The sequence below is a fragment of the Meles meles genome, chromosome 1, assembly GCF_922984935.1.
Source record: "Meles meles chromosome 1, mMelMel3.1 paternal haplotype, whole genome shotgun sequence".
Classification (NCBI taxonomy): Eukaryota; Metazoa; Chordata; class Mammalia; order Carnivora; family Mustelidae; genus Meles; species Meles meles.
Window position 1 is genome coordinate 20,252,299 of NC_060066.1, and position 17,257 is coordinate 20,269,555.

At 42.3% G+C, this 17,257-nt stretch overlaps 1 protein-coding gene across 5 annotated transcripts in view; it reads left to right on the forward strand.

The window, feature by feature from the left end:
• The window catches only part of ENPP2 (ectonucleotide pyrophosphatase/phosphodiesterase 2), a 111,685-nt gene that overhangs the window by 18,177 nt on the left and 76,251 nt on the right, over positions 1–17,257 (forward strand). For 4 of the 5 annotated variants that reach the window (XM_045999418.1, XM_045999434.1, XM_045999401.1 and 1 more), the window contains exon 2: positions 11,150–11,252. In XM_045999418.1, coding sequence (XP_045855374.1) covers positions 11,150–11,252 — 103 coding nt within the window. Of the gene's footprint in view, positions 1–10,760; positions 10,936–11,149; positions 11,253–17,257 lie in introns of those variants that run through there. The other variant, XM_045999426.1, reaches the window with a different exon arrangement.

Consider the following 17,257-nt stretch of genomic DNA (forward strand, 5'->3'; position numbering starts at 1 on the left):
GACATATAACCTTATATAGTTTCAGGTGTCCAACAGAATGATTCTCTATTGGTATGCATTGCAAAATGATCACCCCAATAAGTTTAGTTAATATCTGTCAGCAAACATAGCTAGAGAATTCTTTTCCTTGAGACGAGAACTTTTAAGGTCTACCTGTTTAGTGACTTTCAGATATGCAATATGGTATTATTATTGTCACTATGCTGTGTATTACATCCCTATGACTTATGCGTTTTGTATCTAGAAGTTTGTACTTTTTGACCCCCTTCACCCATTTTGCCTACTCCTTGTCCCCCGCCTCTGGGTCTATGAGCTTTTTTTAGATTCCAGCCATTAAGTGAGTTCATTCCGTGTTTGTCTTTTCTGTCTGACTTATTTCACAGAGCATAACGTCCTTAAGGGCCATCCATGTTGTTCCAAGACATTGTTCTTGAATTCCCACAACTGTCCCACAACAGTGTGTTGCCATTAAGATCCAAGCCCGTTGAGATCTGTAGGTGAGAACTGGGTTTTCATTTTATTTTAAAGTAAAAAGGAAACAGGGAACTTGATTAAAGTATTATGACCAAGACTGAAGTAGTCTGAAAGAGATCCTCCTATTTTTAGGAATGTGAAGGGTTTCATCACACACAGGGGCTGGTTTAAATAGGTCCGCACCACGACTCAAATGCTTGTCCCTGTTAATTGAAAGGTTTGGAGGGTAACTGAGGTGACTCTGTACACATCTTGGAAGGCACTGACCTGAGAGCTGAAGGTCAGGGTTAATGTTCCTTTCCTGTGAGTCCAGATGCTTTGGAATTTGCTTCACTGTGGGGATAATCTCACTAGCTCTCTCTGTCTCTCTCTCTTTTTTTTTTAAGCAGCATTTTTGGAGATATAATTCATAAACCATCCAAACCAATCCTTTTGAACTGTACATTTCAGTGGTTTTTATTACTTTCATGGAGATATGGAAACATCACCACTGTGTAATTTTAGAATATTTTCATCACCCCCAAACAAAACTTCGTACCCAAAGCAGTCACTCCCACATCACTGGACAACGACTAATCTACTTTCTTTCTTTATGGGCTTGTCTATTCTAGATGTTTTATATAAATGAAACAATACAATACGTGGCCTTTGTGTTTAGGTTTTTTTTTTGCCTGATTTTTTTTTCAAAGTTCATTCATATTATAATGTGTTTTGGGACTTCATTCCCTTCTATTGCTGAATAATATTTAATTGTATTGATATACTTAGTTTAGTTATCCATTCATGGGTTGATAATTCTGCTATGAACATTTGTCTACAAGGTTTTATATGAGCATATGTTTTCATTTCTCTAGGGTATACCTAGGAGTGGAATTGCTGGGTCATATGGGCACTCCATGTTTAACATTCTGAGGAACTACCAAGCTGTTTTCCAAGGTGGCTGCACTATTTTACAATCCTATCAATAATATATGAGGGTTCCAATTATTGTCACATCCTTTCCAACACTTGTTATTGTGTGTTTTTAATTTTAGCCATCCTAGTGGGTGTGAAGTGGTATTTTATTGTTGTTTTAACTTGCATTTCCCTAATGACTAGTGTTGTTGAGCATCTTTTCTTGTACTCATTGTCCATTTATATGTCTTCTTTCTAGAAATGTCTATTTTAGTCCATTAAAAAATGTGGGTTATGTGTTTTTGTGTGTGTGTGTGTTTTTAACTGCTGAGTTGCAAGAGTTCTTTGTATTAAGGGTATTAACCCCTTAGTAGATGTATGACTTGCAAATATTTTCTCCCATGCGGTGGACCACCTTTTCCATGTTCTTGCTATCTTGACAATAATGTCATCCAATCTATGAACATGGGTGTTTTCCCATTTATTTAGGTCTTCCACAATGTATTCTCTAGTTTTCAGTATACAAATCTAATACTTCTTCTGTTAAATTGATTCATAGTAGTTTAACCTTCTGATACTGTTATGAGTGCAATTGTCTTCTTAACTTCATTTTAGATTGCCCATTGCTAGTGTACAGAAACACAAGTGATTTTTTTTTTTTTTAAGATTTATTTATTTGACAGATAGAGATTACAAGCAGGCAGAGAGGCAGGCAGGGAGAGAGAGAGAGAAGGAAGCAGGCTCCCAGCTAAGCAGAGAGCCCGATGCGGGGCTCGATCCCAGGACCCTAGGATCATGACCTGAGCTGAAGGCAGAGGCTTTAACCCGCTGAGCCATCCAGGTGCCCCACAAGTGATTTTTAATAGTATTTAGCTTGTATCGTGCAACTTTCCAGAATTTAGCTATTTGAAGAGTTTTTAAAATAGATTCATTAAGATTTCTACATACAAGTTCATGTTGTCTTGTGAATAGAGATAGCTATATTTGTTCCTTTCCAAGTGGAATGCCTTTTGTTTGTTTTCTTGCCTAATTGCTCTGTCTAGAAGTGCAGTGTTGACTAGAAGTGGTGATAAAAGACATCCTTGTCTTGTTCTGGATCTGAGAGGGAAAGCATTCAGTCTTTCGGCATTAAGTATGATGTTAGCTGTAAGTTTTCATAGAAATCTTTTCTCAGGCGGAGGAAATTCCCTTCTGTACTGAGTTTGTTGGGTGTTACTAGCTCTTGTTTGCTTGCAGGGGGAATCACAGAAAGAGCAGTTTTGCTTCCTCTCCAAGAGGGTACCATTGTGCTGCTAAGCATGTGATGATACCATTCCAGTAGCAAACATAAACTTCCTTTGAGGTTTGTGTTCAAACAAATTTCTTGAGTTGAAGCTCAAATTCTTGGGGCTTTCCAATCGGAGTGGAGGCTCTTTGTTATTGTAATTCAAACTCATGCCTTCAAGGCTGTCCCCAGGGTCACCCCACCCTCTGCCAAATAAAAGCTGCTCATTTTCTCTTGAGGTCAGGGAGAATGTGACAAGTCTGGTTTGTAACATTTCCAACTTTAAGCTACATATCATCTCTCAAAAAGTTAAAGGAATTTTCCTAGAACCTATGTCACAACTAAGCACCTATTATGTGCTCGGATCTTTGCTGAATGCTGAGAATATGATAACAGATGTACTCGTTAGCCTCCTGTATGTAATAATAGCTAATATTTGTACATTTTCTATGTTTCAAGCAATGTTTCAAACATACTTGCTTAATATGCATTCTTATCAGTTCGTCTTCACATCAGCTCAGTGTTGTAAGAATGCACGTTATTTTTGTTAATAACCCGTAGCCTTGGGAAAGTCTATGAGTTGACTGAGATTTGGGTGAGCACCATGGAAAGAAGAGGACTTCAGAGCTGAAAAACAGCATGAGGAGTTGTGTGGAAATTAGCTTGAACCTGGAGAAGGGTAGGTGCTGGTGGGACAGGATCCTGGCTCCCCCCACTTAAAGCGGAGCAGCTCCCAATTTAGATGTTGCTATTCATTTTGAGATTTTATTTGAAAATAAGGTTTTAATGCTTAAAAATGTTACAAACCACCACATTCACCCAAGAGTTCTGCTTTATAGATGCAGAAACATGGGCTTGAAGCGACCCAGGTAGTAGTTAGTAAGAGAGCAAGGGTTGAAGTTCAGTTGAAGTTCCAATTCGAAGTTCTGCACACCAAGTACTTCTTCAACAAATGTTTATTGTCTGCCTGTTATGTCCCAGGAAAGATGCAAAGCTTTGTGGAGTGCAAGGATGACTGGTCCCTGAATTCAAAGAGATCACAAGGGACAGAGAGGCCTCAAAAGGGATTTATCAGCAATAAGGGAGCAGAGCTGAAGAGTCCATTCGTCTGTATAGGAGAGGCAAAATCAGGGAGGGTTTCGCAGAGGAGTGACCCCTGACCTGAATTTTCATGAATATGTTGGAGTCTGCCAGGGAGATTTGGTGGAGAAGGGCATTCTAGGCCAAAGCAACAATCTATATTAAAGAATGGATGTGTGAGAGGGGGCATACCTAAATCGAGGAACAACAAATATTTCTCTAGTTAAAAAAACTTACCATTTACTAAACATTCCTCTGTGCCGGGCATTGAGCTAGGCAATTTACCCAGATTATTCCACGTAATTCTCTTAGGAATCCTATGAGCCGGATACAGATGAGAAAACAGAGTCTTAGGGTGGAGAAGCAGTTCGCCGAAGGTAATGTAAGGTCTCACAGTTAAACAGTAGTAGAACTGGGATCTGAATCCGGGGAACTTAATTTTGGATTTAGAATCCTATTTGCCTTGCCAAGGAGTTTGGATTTTATGCTTTAGATCAGTGGTTCTCAAACTTGCAGCAGAATCACCTGGGGGCCTGTTAACACAGAGTGGGGGCTCTACCCACCGCAACCCCCTGAGTTTCTGATTAGGTGGACGTGAGGTAGGACCTAAGGATTTGCATTTGTAATACATTTCCAGGTGACCCTGACTCTGCTGGCCCAGGGATCGCACTTGGAGAACTGCTGCAGATTTTGAGATTGGGAGGAAAATCAGCAGATTTGCATTTTATGCCGGCCTCTCTGGGCACTTAATGGGAATGAATTAAGAGAGGCTTAATTAATGACCACCACTCGGGTCACCTGGGTGGTGCAGTGGGTTAAGCAGCAGACTCTAGGCTTCAGCTCACGTGGTGATCTCAGAGTCAAAACCTCCCTGGGGCTTTGCACTCAGCATGGAGTCCGCTTGAGATTCTCTCCCACTCCCTCTGCTCCTCCTGCTCATGCTCTCTTTTTCAAACAAATAAATAAATCTTATATATAAAAAAAAAAGAGGTCTCAAAGAAAGGGTGTTTGAAGGGGACAGAAGGTGCAAACAGGTAAAACCATTTGCATGAGACAAACTGCCCATGCGTGTCCCGAAGAATAAAGATGAGGGGGATATCTAAAATATTAGTAACACTCAGCCAGCTCTGAGAAAGGATGGTAATAGCTGGAATCAATATTTAGAACCCATAGACTTGGTATCTGATAAGGAACAAGAGACGGAGGGATTGCAGGAGGTTTTCTTGAGAAGGAGTGAACTTGGGAGGTGAGCGCATTGTCTAGGCAGCTGCATTCTGCATGTGTAGAGTCGAGGCCCTCATGTGGTGTAACAGAGGGACGTCATGCTAGAATGGGAGAGGGAATGAAGCTGGCTTAGGGCACCTGGTTCCTGGACCTGTCTTGGAGATGTTACTTAATTTTGGATCTTACATTTCTTCATCTGCAAGTGGAATGGCCACCAGCTTTGTAGCCTGCTGGGGTGGGAGACGGGAAGGCAAAGGTTGAGCCTTCAGCTCGGGGGTGGACGTCTTTTCTGCAGTCGCACACGCAGCCATACGTGCAGTGCGTTCCACAGCGCTCAGTACAGAGCCGACACGCCCACGGAACCTGCACGCAGGCTGCACGGAGCTCCTGCACGCACGGGGGAGCCATCTTGCCCATTTGTTATGTCCTTCCTCCACGCACCTGGAAACTGAGCATAAGCTTTGTGAGTAGCTGAGAACAAGTAGACAAACTGACTTCTATGTTTTAGAATGTTTGTATTACGAGCTAGAGCTAGAGCTAGCAACAGAGTGGAGTTTTCCTGGCAGCAGTTCCTTTTGAACCTCAACCATGAATGCATGTATCTTCAGTATTTAAAGTCCGAGGTAACTTTAACGCAACCCGCCTTAGGTGATTTTTTACAACTATGGACACATGTGTTAAAGCTATTAGCCATATCCCTTCATTTGAACTAATTCTGGAGTGTTAGCAAGTGGGTGCTTATCTCCACGTCTGTTTGCTAATCCAGTTAGCACTGAAGGAGCGACTTTCCTGAGAGCTCTGTGTCCTTGGTCATCGCCACCCAATTCCAGCTTCATTCCCTCAGGAGTCACACTTCACACCTTCCCTTGCCTCGTTCCTTGCACTCAGTCCATTGACGGGTCTTTCCCCAACTCTCCCAGTGTTCTCCGTCCCCACCCTACGGCCTGGGTTGGTGCAGGTTGTTACTAGCTCCGTCACTCCCAGCTGATTGATGGGATCTGTCTTTGACTCCCTCCACTTCCCATCTACACTGTACAGAGATCGTCTTCAAATCTGAGTAAACTTTCACCTGCATAAGCCCTTCTGTGGTTTTCCATTGCTTGTAGGGTCAGGACAATAACACCCTACATGGCAGATGAAGCCCCCCCCCCCCCCGCCCAAGCTGGCCCCTGCTAACTAACCCCCCGGTCATTGTGTGCCACGCTCACTTTGGCTTTGCTGCTCTGGTCGACCAGCTAGCCGTCTTTCTGTATCGTGGGTGCGCTGGGCCTCCACCCTACCCAGAAGCTTTGCCCATCCCGTTAGCTCTGTCTAATATCTTCTCTTCTCTTACCTCATTGGTCCCACTTACCCTGCACATCTCCACCCCACTGATACCCCACAAAGTCTTCCATGAGCCTCCTAACTAGATCAATGCAAAATTATATGCTCTCATAGCCACATTTACCTCTGCATTTCTATACATAGCCAGGTGCAATTTTGCTTTCATTTCTGTGTCTGTTTGATTGATTTTAGGGTGGTCAGGGGGCTATGCTTGGTTCAACTCCCCATATACTCCTAGTGCCCAGAACAGTGCTTGGCACTCAGTGGAAGCTAATGAATATTTGTGCAATGAATGAAGATTCTTAGAGGAAAGAGATTGTTCTGGTGTGTGTGTGCATGCTTAGATTCCACTGGAAATAAGTGTCATGCATAGAGATTTACTATATAAATTGTGGTCATTGAAAGATGTGCCAGTGTTGATTTCAGCTTTCAATGGTATAATAACTAATAACATAAGTCCTGTTCGCATTTGAATAGATGTGTGTTATTTCTCCACTGGAGAACCCCCTGAGGCCATAGATTACCCATAAAACCTTGCATCGGTGGTTTAGAATCTTAAGTGGTGTCTGCTTTGTACACATCTGCTGTCCCGACTTGTGGGAGCAATTGTGCCCGCTCGCTCCTCCATTAGCCACCATAATTTTTTGCTCAATTTAGATTGGTAAACCCCTTTCACTAAGACTGCTATCCTGTTTTTCTCCTGAATTTTCTAACAGCTGGCAACCACAGCAGAATTTAAAAACAAGACTCAGCTCAGAGAGTTTTAAAATAAAATAGGGAGGGGGCGCCTGAGTGGCTCAGTGGGTTAAGCCGCTGCCTTCGGCTCAGGTCATGATCTCAGGGTCCTGGGATTGAGCCCCGCATCGGGCTCTCTGCTCAGCAGGGAGCCTGCTTCCCTCTCTCTCTCTCTGCCTGCCTCTCTGTCTACTTGTGATCTCTCTCTGTCAAATAAATAAATAAAATCTTAAAAAAAAACCTTTAAAATAAAATAGGGAGAAGACACGTGGCTGCTCTTTTCGTACTTTCTGAGCATATGTGCTGTATTTATGCCAAGAGATACCGCTGAAAAATCAGGTGGTCAGTAACTGCCCAACACCGACTTCTAAGGGAATTCCAAGAATAGGGTCAAGTTGCAGTCAAGACGCCACGATGCAGTTAATTCTGCATCACGAGAAAGTGGTTGTCGATAAAGGCTGAATCAGTTCATGAACATTCCATAATTACCACAGCAGGCAAGAATGACAACCTTCAATTATGTATCTTTCGAATCTCACTACGAACCTCAAGCCCTCTTACCTTCATCAGGGCTCGGGAACAAGGATTCACAGAACCATTTCATGAAAGATAGACTGTGCGTTGGTTAGTATAAATGCAACTACTGTATCGCGATCAGGCAACACATACACTGCCGCTTTGTGCCACCAGCAAAGTAAATAAAATTCTGTTCTGCTGCTTACAGTTTGGAGATGATTCCCATGGAGGAACAGCCATGGTGTGTCATAAAGAACTCTTGACTTTTATGTCCACTTAATAGGGAATGCTCCTCATCATGCATGAAAATGACATGATGAAGGAGACCAAGCAATTCAACACACAGGACATAAACCAATTAACTCAGAATAATTTATTCCACTTCTCTGTTCTCTCAATGTGTTTCTGACATTACTTGTGTCAGAATAAACTACTGCAAAGTTCTTGCCTGGCCTCTAGAATCCTCGTTTCTTCGCCTTGCCCTCTATACCCATAGGGGTGAATCCAAATCTTGGGGAGCAGGCCACAAATCCTGGCCTGATTCTAATGCCCAATAAAGCTTGAGAACCACAGAGTGATTACTAAGGCCTGAGTCTGTCGCAAGATTTGGTATAGTTCTGGTTTTTTTGTTTTTTGTTTTTTTTTTTTTCTGCCAGGGGGCAGTGTTCTCTGACATATGGCTGGATTGATAAGCATTCTGGAAGTTACTTTGAGTCTTTCTCCTACACTTTCTTGTTTACTGACCCAGCCACGGTGGGTGTTATTCCAGAATCTTAAACTACCAGGTTAGGTAGACTTTCTTTTTTTTAAAAATATTTTATTTATTTGACAGAGAGAAATCACAACTAGGCAGAGAAGCAGGCAGAGAGAGAGGAGGAAGCAGGCTCCCTGCGGAGCAGAGAGCCAGATGCGGGGCTCCATCCCAGGACCCCGGGATCATGACCTGAGCTGAAGGCAGAGACCCTAACCCACTGAGCCACCCAGGCACCCCTAGGTAGACTTTCTTGATTGGGTTGTGTTATCAGAAGGTTTGGGACCACATTCCAGTCACTTGGTTGAGTTTCTAGACCTATGGTACGCTTTTCCAGATTTTTTGGGTTTTCTGTTTTTGATAATGAAACGTAATTGTATTTTGTAGTCGATTTGATGCCTGAGGTGGGGACTTCGGTCATCCCCCTGAGAGGTAATTCATCATGATGTCTTGTAATAAAATTCTGTTTAACTATGTATGGTTAGATGGGGTGTGTGTGTGTGTGTACATATGTGTGCACGTGTGCACTTGTGAATATGTGTGTTTTAATGGGTTCCGTGTGCACAATGACCTGAAGACAAAACTCCTTGACAGAACGGTTGATGGAAATAATGCCTGAGCTCAGTCCTCTTAGATAATTGGTAACAAGTGCTGTACAGAAGCCAATTATGGATCGACTATTACATTTAAGACTTTTTCTCTGCACAGCTTTGCTGCATGTCAAAAAAAATTAATGGATCATGTTCAGCTTCTGAGTTCCCCCCCCCCCCAAGGGGAGCCTTCATTATCCTCAAGCTGGGTTTCTATAATCAAATGTCAGACAGAATCTGAAGTTGTTGGCAAGGGCCAGAGAGGTTAGAGAGAAGGGGAAGCAGGGTTTGGGGGGAACAATTGGAACACCGTTGGCATACAATGCGAGGCAATCCCAGGTTTGCCTTGAGCTTTTCCTTTTCCGTGTATCGTTTTCTGCTGTAAAAAGCAAGCCTGCACCTTGAACTTGAACCTGAGGAGTAGAGGACTCTTACACCGGGCGAACATCGCTGGTAAGCCTTGCTGAATACCCGATTCCAGATCATCTCAGTATGGCACCAAAACTAAAGCAAGGGACTTCTGGAGAAAAATCCATAAGCCTGCCCTCTCTGCGAGAGTACAAAGCTGAACGGATTCTAGAAAGGCAACTTGAAGTTTGGCAGTGTGTTTTCCTTTTCTCAATTAGCTGTTACTGAATTCAGAATATATAATGAAACCCAGGCCTACTGTGCAATCCACAGTAAACAAGGTCTTGCTTTTGTGCTCTCGTGTTTGATTTGAGCAGAGCTACTGCCTGGTTGGCAATCTGTTGCATGCTAAGTGCTGTATTTGTTAATGTACACACATATGCTCAGCTGAGATTGATGGTTCTCCCCCCCCCCCCCCGGGCGCGAGGGAAACCGAAGGCAAGCCTTCTTCCCTCCTCTGAATCCTAAAAGCAGACAATATTTAAATAACTTTCAGATTTATAGACCTTGTTTTCTTTCAGAAGCCTCCTGGTTGCCAAATGCTTCCTAAAGAAACTTAACATTTTAACATGTACGACGGCTTTAGAGGACAGCATTCGGGAGGGCTAGAGGACAGCACAACTGGGAAATAATCAGGGGAACAGTTTTTGAAGCTAACTTCTTGCTGCCTTTGGGATTTCCTTCCTAAATTCAATCACTAATAAAGCTTCCCCATCAGCCCCTCCCCCTTCGCCCTCCCCGCCTCTCCCCTCCCCCTCCAAATAAAAACCAAGCTGACAGTATTTTTTCAGGAAGAAAAGACAGGCTGAAGTTATTTTGTCCTTCCTCACAGGGCAGAAGGACTCTCTGCTGCTTAGCTGGCATTCCCAGCATTTTGATAAAAGTTACTTCTTTAAATGCTAACAATACCACGAGGAAAAATAATGCTATCTCTGGTGTTTAGTTACAATCTTGGGAGATTTTATCGTGAGAAATATTTGAGTAGTCGGGAGTAGCTGAGAATGTGTCAGTAGGGACAGGGTCATTTAAACTGCCAGAGAAAATAAATAAATGGGAAAGACAGGGAAAGTTGTTAGGTTTATAAATTATAAAACTTTCCGTGTGTGTGTGTGTGTGTGTGTGTGTGTGTGTGTGTGTTTTAAATAAAGCCGTGAGGTTGAGTCCATTGAATAACGACATTGTAAACCTTAAAAGCTTAAAGCTGGTGGAAACCCTTTTGCAGCTCTGTTTCATTTTGATCGGATCAAATACATTTGGTTTCTTTTTTTAAAAAACCCATGTTTTTGTGAGGGAAGGAAAATGAACATGCACTGTTATTAACCACAGCAACATAAGAAACCCTCATGTTACCAGAGGAAACCACATGAAAGTGTGTGTGTGTGTGTGTGTGTGTGTGTGTTAGGGGCGGGACCGATAAGGGGGTGGAGAGAAGGAGAGGGATGTTTCAAGCCTCTCGGGCTCAGAACTGCTATTTGTGAACCAATCGTGATGAAATCAAGCTCCGGACAAATCAGAGGAGGCTGTCAACCTCCCAGGTGGGATTACTTGTAGTTAATAGACTGGACTCAGAGCCCCAAAAAGCAGTGCATTCAGTGTAGGCAAAAGAGAACGCACTGCGGAAGGCTTTCCAAGAACCCTCGGCCATGGCCAGGAGAAGCCCGGGCCGGCCCTATCAGGTAGGAGAGATTACGGCTCCGCTGGGGAAGGACTTCAGGGGAGAACTGGTTCCTGATTTGGGATTTTTTTTTTCTTTTTGTTTTAAAACGGAAGACAGCGCTTTGTGGTGCATTTCGGAAGTCATAGGGTAGGGTGGTGATGTTAAAGTCCTTTCATTTGCCTTCGTGACATCTGACTCATTGGCTTGACACCTCAATCTCCTTATTCCCTTAGGTAATATCCCTGTTCACTTTTGCTGTCGGAGTCAATATCTGCTTAGGATTCACAGCAAATCGAATAAAGAGGGCAGAAGGTTGGGATGAAGGCCCTCCTACAGGTAAGTGTGACAACTGCTGGCCCTGTCAGTCCTTTTAAAATACTAGGCGCTGGACAGTCCATGTGAGCTGCTCACGAAATGCATCTTTAAGCTAACCTTGCAGTGTAACTAACTGAGTCCTAGATTTCTTCGGAGTAAAAATAGCTCTGTGTTTAATTCAGGTGAGAGAATGTGGTTTTGATTACAAGAACATGTAGGCTTGCTCCGTGACAACAGGCTATTTCAATCTTTGTACTCTGAAACTTACACATCTTAAGATAAAATTAAAACTCTCGTTAGCAGACAAGGCTGAGAGAGAAGTGGTGGGAACAGGTGCTGGTTTAATATTGGAGAGACATGACTTTGATTTATTGTCACGTGACATAGGATGTAGAATTTGTCTCCAGAAACTAATGATCTACCAAAAAAAATTGAAAGAGGGGGTGTCAGTGAGCAAAAGGCAGTAAACTATCTTTCTGAGACTTTAGAATTTAAGACTATGAGATTATGATTTACCTAGCATAGGAAAAATATGAGAGAGAGGAGATGCTTTGAAGAGCTCCCAGGATTGACTTGTACCCAGTTTTCTCTTTTGGCCTAAGGGCAGGTAAGTTTTAACAGTGTACCTTGACTTAACTAATAGAACCAAAGTGAAAGAGTTTCCTTTTACAATACACTGTGCCGTAAGCAGTGTGGGAATTCTTATAAAGGAGCTCCTTGTGCAGACCGAGGGGGCTTAACTGACCAGGTCTTAAGTAATGAGTTGGTTAATTTCCTGGAAATTGGAGCTGCTGATGGTTTTATAAATAAAAATTACATATTAAGTAATGGGTACTCTAGGGGGCAATATTTTCTTGACTTTCTCTGACATCTCAGCATGTTTGTCTGCCTTCCTGCGGATTTTGAATTTCTCTGTATTTTTTGACCTGACTGATCTAAAAGACAATCACCTGTCTCCACTGAGCCAGCATGAACTTTTGTTAACCAAGTCATGGTATATATGTTGAGGGAATACTAGGTCTTCCTCGCCTCAAGTAAGTTGCTTTTTGAGTCATGCCAGAAAGTTGAAAGAATAATCTGAGAAGTAGTTTAGTGAGTCCAAGTGGGGTGTGGTTGGGGTGAAAAGTGAGAAAATAGATCATAAAAATTGCACCCCCAGGGAGCCAAATGGACAAAATGAGTTGTCTCCTGTAGGGGAGGAAGAGGAGAGGAGATCACTGGGCTGGAGAATCCTGTGTTTATTAGTAACAAATGCTCTTCAAAGACCTCTTTTTCTTGTTCTAGACAAGTATAATTCTCATTAGCACTGACTGTCACTGCATAGACTGGCAAGGGGTTTGGAGCCTTAGTGTTATCCTGTGGGCAGACGAGCAGCTTGAGAGCTCACTGCTGGTTCTTTCCAGTGCATCCTAGAAGGAACCTCTCTTCTGCCTCAGAGTCCTATATGACTTCAACCAAAACCAAGAGGACAAGCTGTTTTCTTAATGAATGTGTAAAATGAAGTAACTCATTATTTTCGTAGTTGATTTTTTTTGGCAAACAGTCATGAGGTCCTGGACTGACCACTTGGATCCTTACAATCTGCTGTGTGGCTTTGGGCAAGTCACTTGGGATGTCTGTGTCCTTAGCTGTATCAGGAGAAGCAGGCCTAGATGATTTCTAATTTTCCTTCTGGATTAAAAAAAAAAAAAAAGCTCATGATTTTATCCATTCTGTTTCATTAACTCTTGAATTTGAATGCACTCTCCTAGAGAACTTGGAAAGTATAGAACAGATTTATTAATCCTGAAATATATTTTATGCATAATTATCTCCATACATTCTAAGAAGCAGCTCTAAGAACTGCTGAGTCTATGTTACGTCTGTAAAAATAATGTAATCTATATTGTGATGTGTACATCTAAGTGATCTTAAATGTAGTACAGAATATTTGCTTCTTGAATTATTTAATTAAATTGTGGATTATTTTATTTATGGAATCTTCTAAAATAATCTTAGTGGAAATCCTACCTCTTCGAATCTTGGTGGGGATATGATGACATTTACGTCTGAGTTTTAGGATTTTTGGTATGCCCGAACACTTCTTTTTAAATTAAAAAAATTTAAAAAATTAAAGAAATTAAAAAAATAAATTAAAATTTTAATTTATCTGTTTCCATAGTTTACCAGGGTTTGAGGCACTAATGGTTGATTTCTCCTGAATAAAGCCCAGAGATGTACTTTGGAAACCAGCATAAGTGCATCGTGCAGAGAGTTAAATCATGTTCATCTTTCTAAATGTTCTATGTGCCCTGAAAGGGCCTGCCTCAGATTATGTATGAGGCCGGTTACTCTGTAAGCAAGGCCTTCACATCAGAAAACACTGGGCGAACTTTTATATATGTATTAGGACAAGATACTAAAAAGGAAAGGCAGCCATGCTGATTTTCAGCAATGCTTTTATGTTCCAGAGAAATCCAGAGAAGCTCAGTGCTCCAAGACTGTGTGACCAAATGGAGCTCAAAGCGTATTAATTTATGACTAGCTTCAGACTGTCCAGAGTAAGAGCTCCCATTCAAAAGCATGCACCTTCTTGCTTCGTAAACGTAGTTTCTCAGAGTCTTCAGGAATGGGTGAGAAAGTTCTACGCATGGGGCAGACCCTCACTGCTGTACTCTGGACTGAGATGTTAGTTTCAAGGCTGTGGCTGTGCAAACAGACTGTTATAATTAACTAACTAGCACACTTGTTGGCTGGTTTATTGTTAGGGCCTAGTGACCCATCGAAAGTAATGCTAGAATGGGATTTCTTCTACCAGATGGTAAGAGATCCATGGATTTCTTAGGAGATATGAAACGAACAGAGCTAAGTATAATTCTCCTGGATGAATATAATGGGCAATCAGGTGCACGGGATGGATGGAATATGTTTTCAAAGAAAACGTAAATAGGAAGTGCACATCCATTTGACATCTTTGTTGCATATATTCCGGGGGTAGCCAGCTTTATTTACCTTTAAGGTTGTGAGGGAATTTGTGTGTATACTTGTGTGTGTGTGTGTGTGTGTGCGCACTCACAGACATATGTGTATGTGTATGTTTGTGGTGCAGAGTGGAGGCGATTTCATTGAAATCTGTGATGGATTCCCTTTCAGTCTCCAGATGGAAATGGGCTATCCTCTGAAACACAAGCCACTTAAGACTTGCAAGGCACGGAGAAGTTTGTGAGCTTGTGAGTAACTGGCTAAGAGAGACTTGAAAGCCCCACCCAAGTCGTCATCATTTTTAGTGACTCCAAAGCTTCAAAGTGTGTGAGTGTGAATGAAATTGGTGGGTAGATAGACAAGGAGGAGTGTCTCTCACAGCTTTATGAGGAAAGTGAGTCTTTGTGAATCACAGAGAAGACAACCATGGTAAGAGGGACAAGAAGGTTCGTGTTCATCTGATAAGTCTGAGAATCACCTTCTACAATAAAAATCTGCCTCAATGATGGCAGAGCAGCATGTAGGAAACTGCAAAGCAGACAGATACAACAGCCATGATTCTGGAAGGAAGACTCTGTCATGACTGAGATCACGTTATGGGACTTGATGTTAAATATAATGTGGAGTCAGGGGTGTTTATTTATTGAGAGAGAGACAGACAGACAGACAGAGAAAGACAGGGAGGGGAGGGACAGTGGAAGAGGGAGAGAGAGAATCTTAAGCAGACTCCATACCCAGGATGGGGCCCGATGCAGGACTTGATCTCACAACAGTGAGATCATGACCTAAGCCGAAATCAAGAGCCGGTTGCTTAACCCACCAGGCACCTCAAGTCATGGGGTGATTTAAGTAAACAGAATAAAACTCTCTGGAGTAGAAACGCTGGAGTAGAGTGCCTCTAAGGAGGGCACAGGTCATTTGGGGCTTTGTTAAACAAAGCTCTGCAATAGGGGTTTGTCATTTACCTTAAAACTATACAGAATTCTCTATCTTGTCTGTGTAACCAGAAATCTTAGTCCCCCATAGTTACCACACAGATTTTCAAACCAAAAACCTTTCCAAATCATGTCTTCATCAGAGTCATAGGCTGTGTACAGAATTTGAAAAATCCTTTGTGCACAAAAACAGTGCTAGAGTTGCATTCAGATGATCTAAAATTTTAACCAGGCCCTTGTTAGCCCAGATTAGCCTGAGGGTTCGGATTTTCCAATCAGGAAAACAGGGATAATGTTGCCTTTTTATCGGAAAAGGTTTTTGAAAACAAAATGCCATATTGGGGTTGATGAGAAGATAAGGTGTTAAGTATATGATGATACATTTAATTTATCTTCACTTATGTTTGAAGGCCAGTGTCTAAACTTTTACCCTTTCAGGTTGCTAGTTCCTGTGATTTCGATGGCAATATTTCCTTGTTTGGGGGCAGATTTGCAAACCATTCAGACATACTCTACCGACTACCGTCCTAAATGCTACCTGAGGGGTTCAAAAGTTGAGCTAAAGTTTTTAATCATTTTATTTACGTCACATAAATCAGTTTTCTTCTAGTCTACAAGACCTTTCTACATGACAGTGTTGTGTTTATAAATTCTTTAAAAGTGCAGGTGTCTGAAAACTTCCCAGGTAGGCCCGTTTACTGAAAAAGTTGTCCACGATAGCTGGTCCAGAATCTGACAAGGAGGAGAGAATAGTGGTGCCGCCAGAGTGGGCATCTATAGGAATTGATGTTTTTAGGAAGGAGAGATACTGACATGCAGACTTGTCTGTAAGGGCTACTCCCTGTGGGATAAGGTCAATCGTATCAGGAACACATGGCCACGGCAGAATGAGAGAGTATGACCAGAAAGGATGAATCATATACTCCAGAAGAGGCGTAAGACAACATGAAATGGTCGAGTTGGTCAGCATCTTGAATGTCGTCCATGTCGACAGCCTCCGTTCCCTGTGGTTTCTACTTCAGACATGGCAGGCAGACAGAGGAGAACCAGTTCTGTGTCAGTGCCTTTAAACAGGACGCCGCATAACCACAGCCCACAGCCCCTTGCAAGGCTTCCCTCTCACTTTCAGGAAGCACTCGGGCTGAGGACCTAAGACAATGGGAGAAAGAGACAGGGCGCCATCTCTCAGACCCTGGACTCAGGGCCACTGCGCAAAGCTTGAAGAAAGAGTCTTCCAGCTTTAGGAAATGAAAGGTTTTCAAACTTCAGTACTGCTTCCCTTGCTGATCAACATCCAAATCTGAAAATTTCCGTTTTGCAGAGGGATTTAGAGGATTGATAGGGATTAGAGGATGATAGGATTGGGCGTCTGGGATGAACTCATGGTTAGGTCACCACTCTTGTCATGGATTACGTTCTTTCCCAATGGCCTATTAAATTATTGGTAGTATTTCCTCATATAAATGGCACCAGAATTCTAGGACACTGCCTCTGTGTGGTAAGATGCCTATGTATGGTAAGATGGAGTATTGTATTTTTTAAAAAAATATTTATTTATTTGACAGACAGAGATCACAAGTAGGCAGAGAAGCAGGCAGAGAGAAAGGGAGGCCAGCTCTATGCGGAGCAGAGAGCCCAATGCGGGGTTCGATCCCAGGACCCTGGGATCATGACCCGAGTCGAAGGCAGAGGCTTTAATCCACTGAGCCACCCAGGCGCCCCCATTGTATTTTTTATTTGACCCTTTTAGAAAGACCTCATTTATTAATTTACTTAGAGAGTGGGTGGAGGGGAGGGGTAGAGGGAAGAGGGAGACAGAGAATCTCAAACAGACTCTTGCTGACTGTGGAGCCCAATGTGGAACCCAATGACCCCGAGGTCATGACCTGAGTTGAAAACAAGAGTCAGATGTTCAACTGACTGAGTCACCCAGGTGTCCTGATGGAATGTTTTAGAAATAAGATTTTACTTAACTAAATGAAAATAATTTCACTGTGTCTATCAGAATTATGAATTTGAGTGTAATAAATCACATTTTTACATTGGTTTTTTTAAATCACGAAATGCTTCTGTGAAAAATAAGGAATGTATAACACTTTTTTATGCCTATCATATATGTACGTATATACC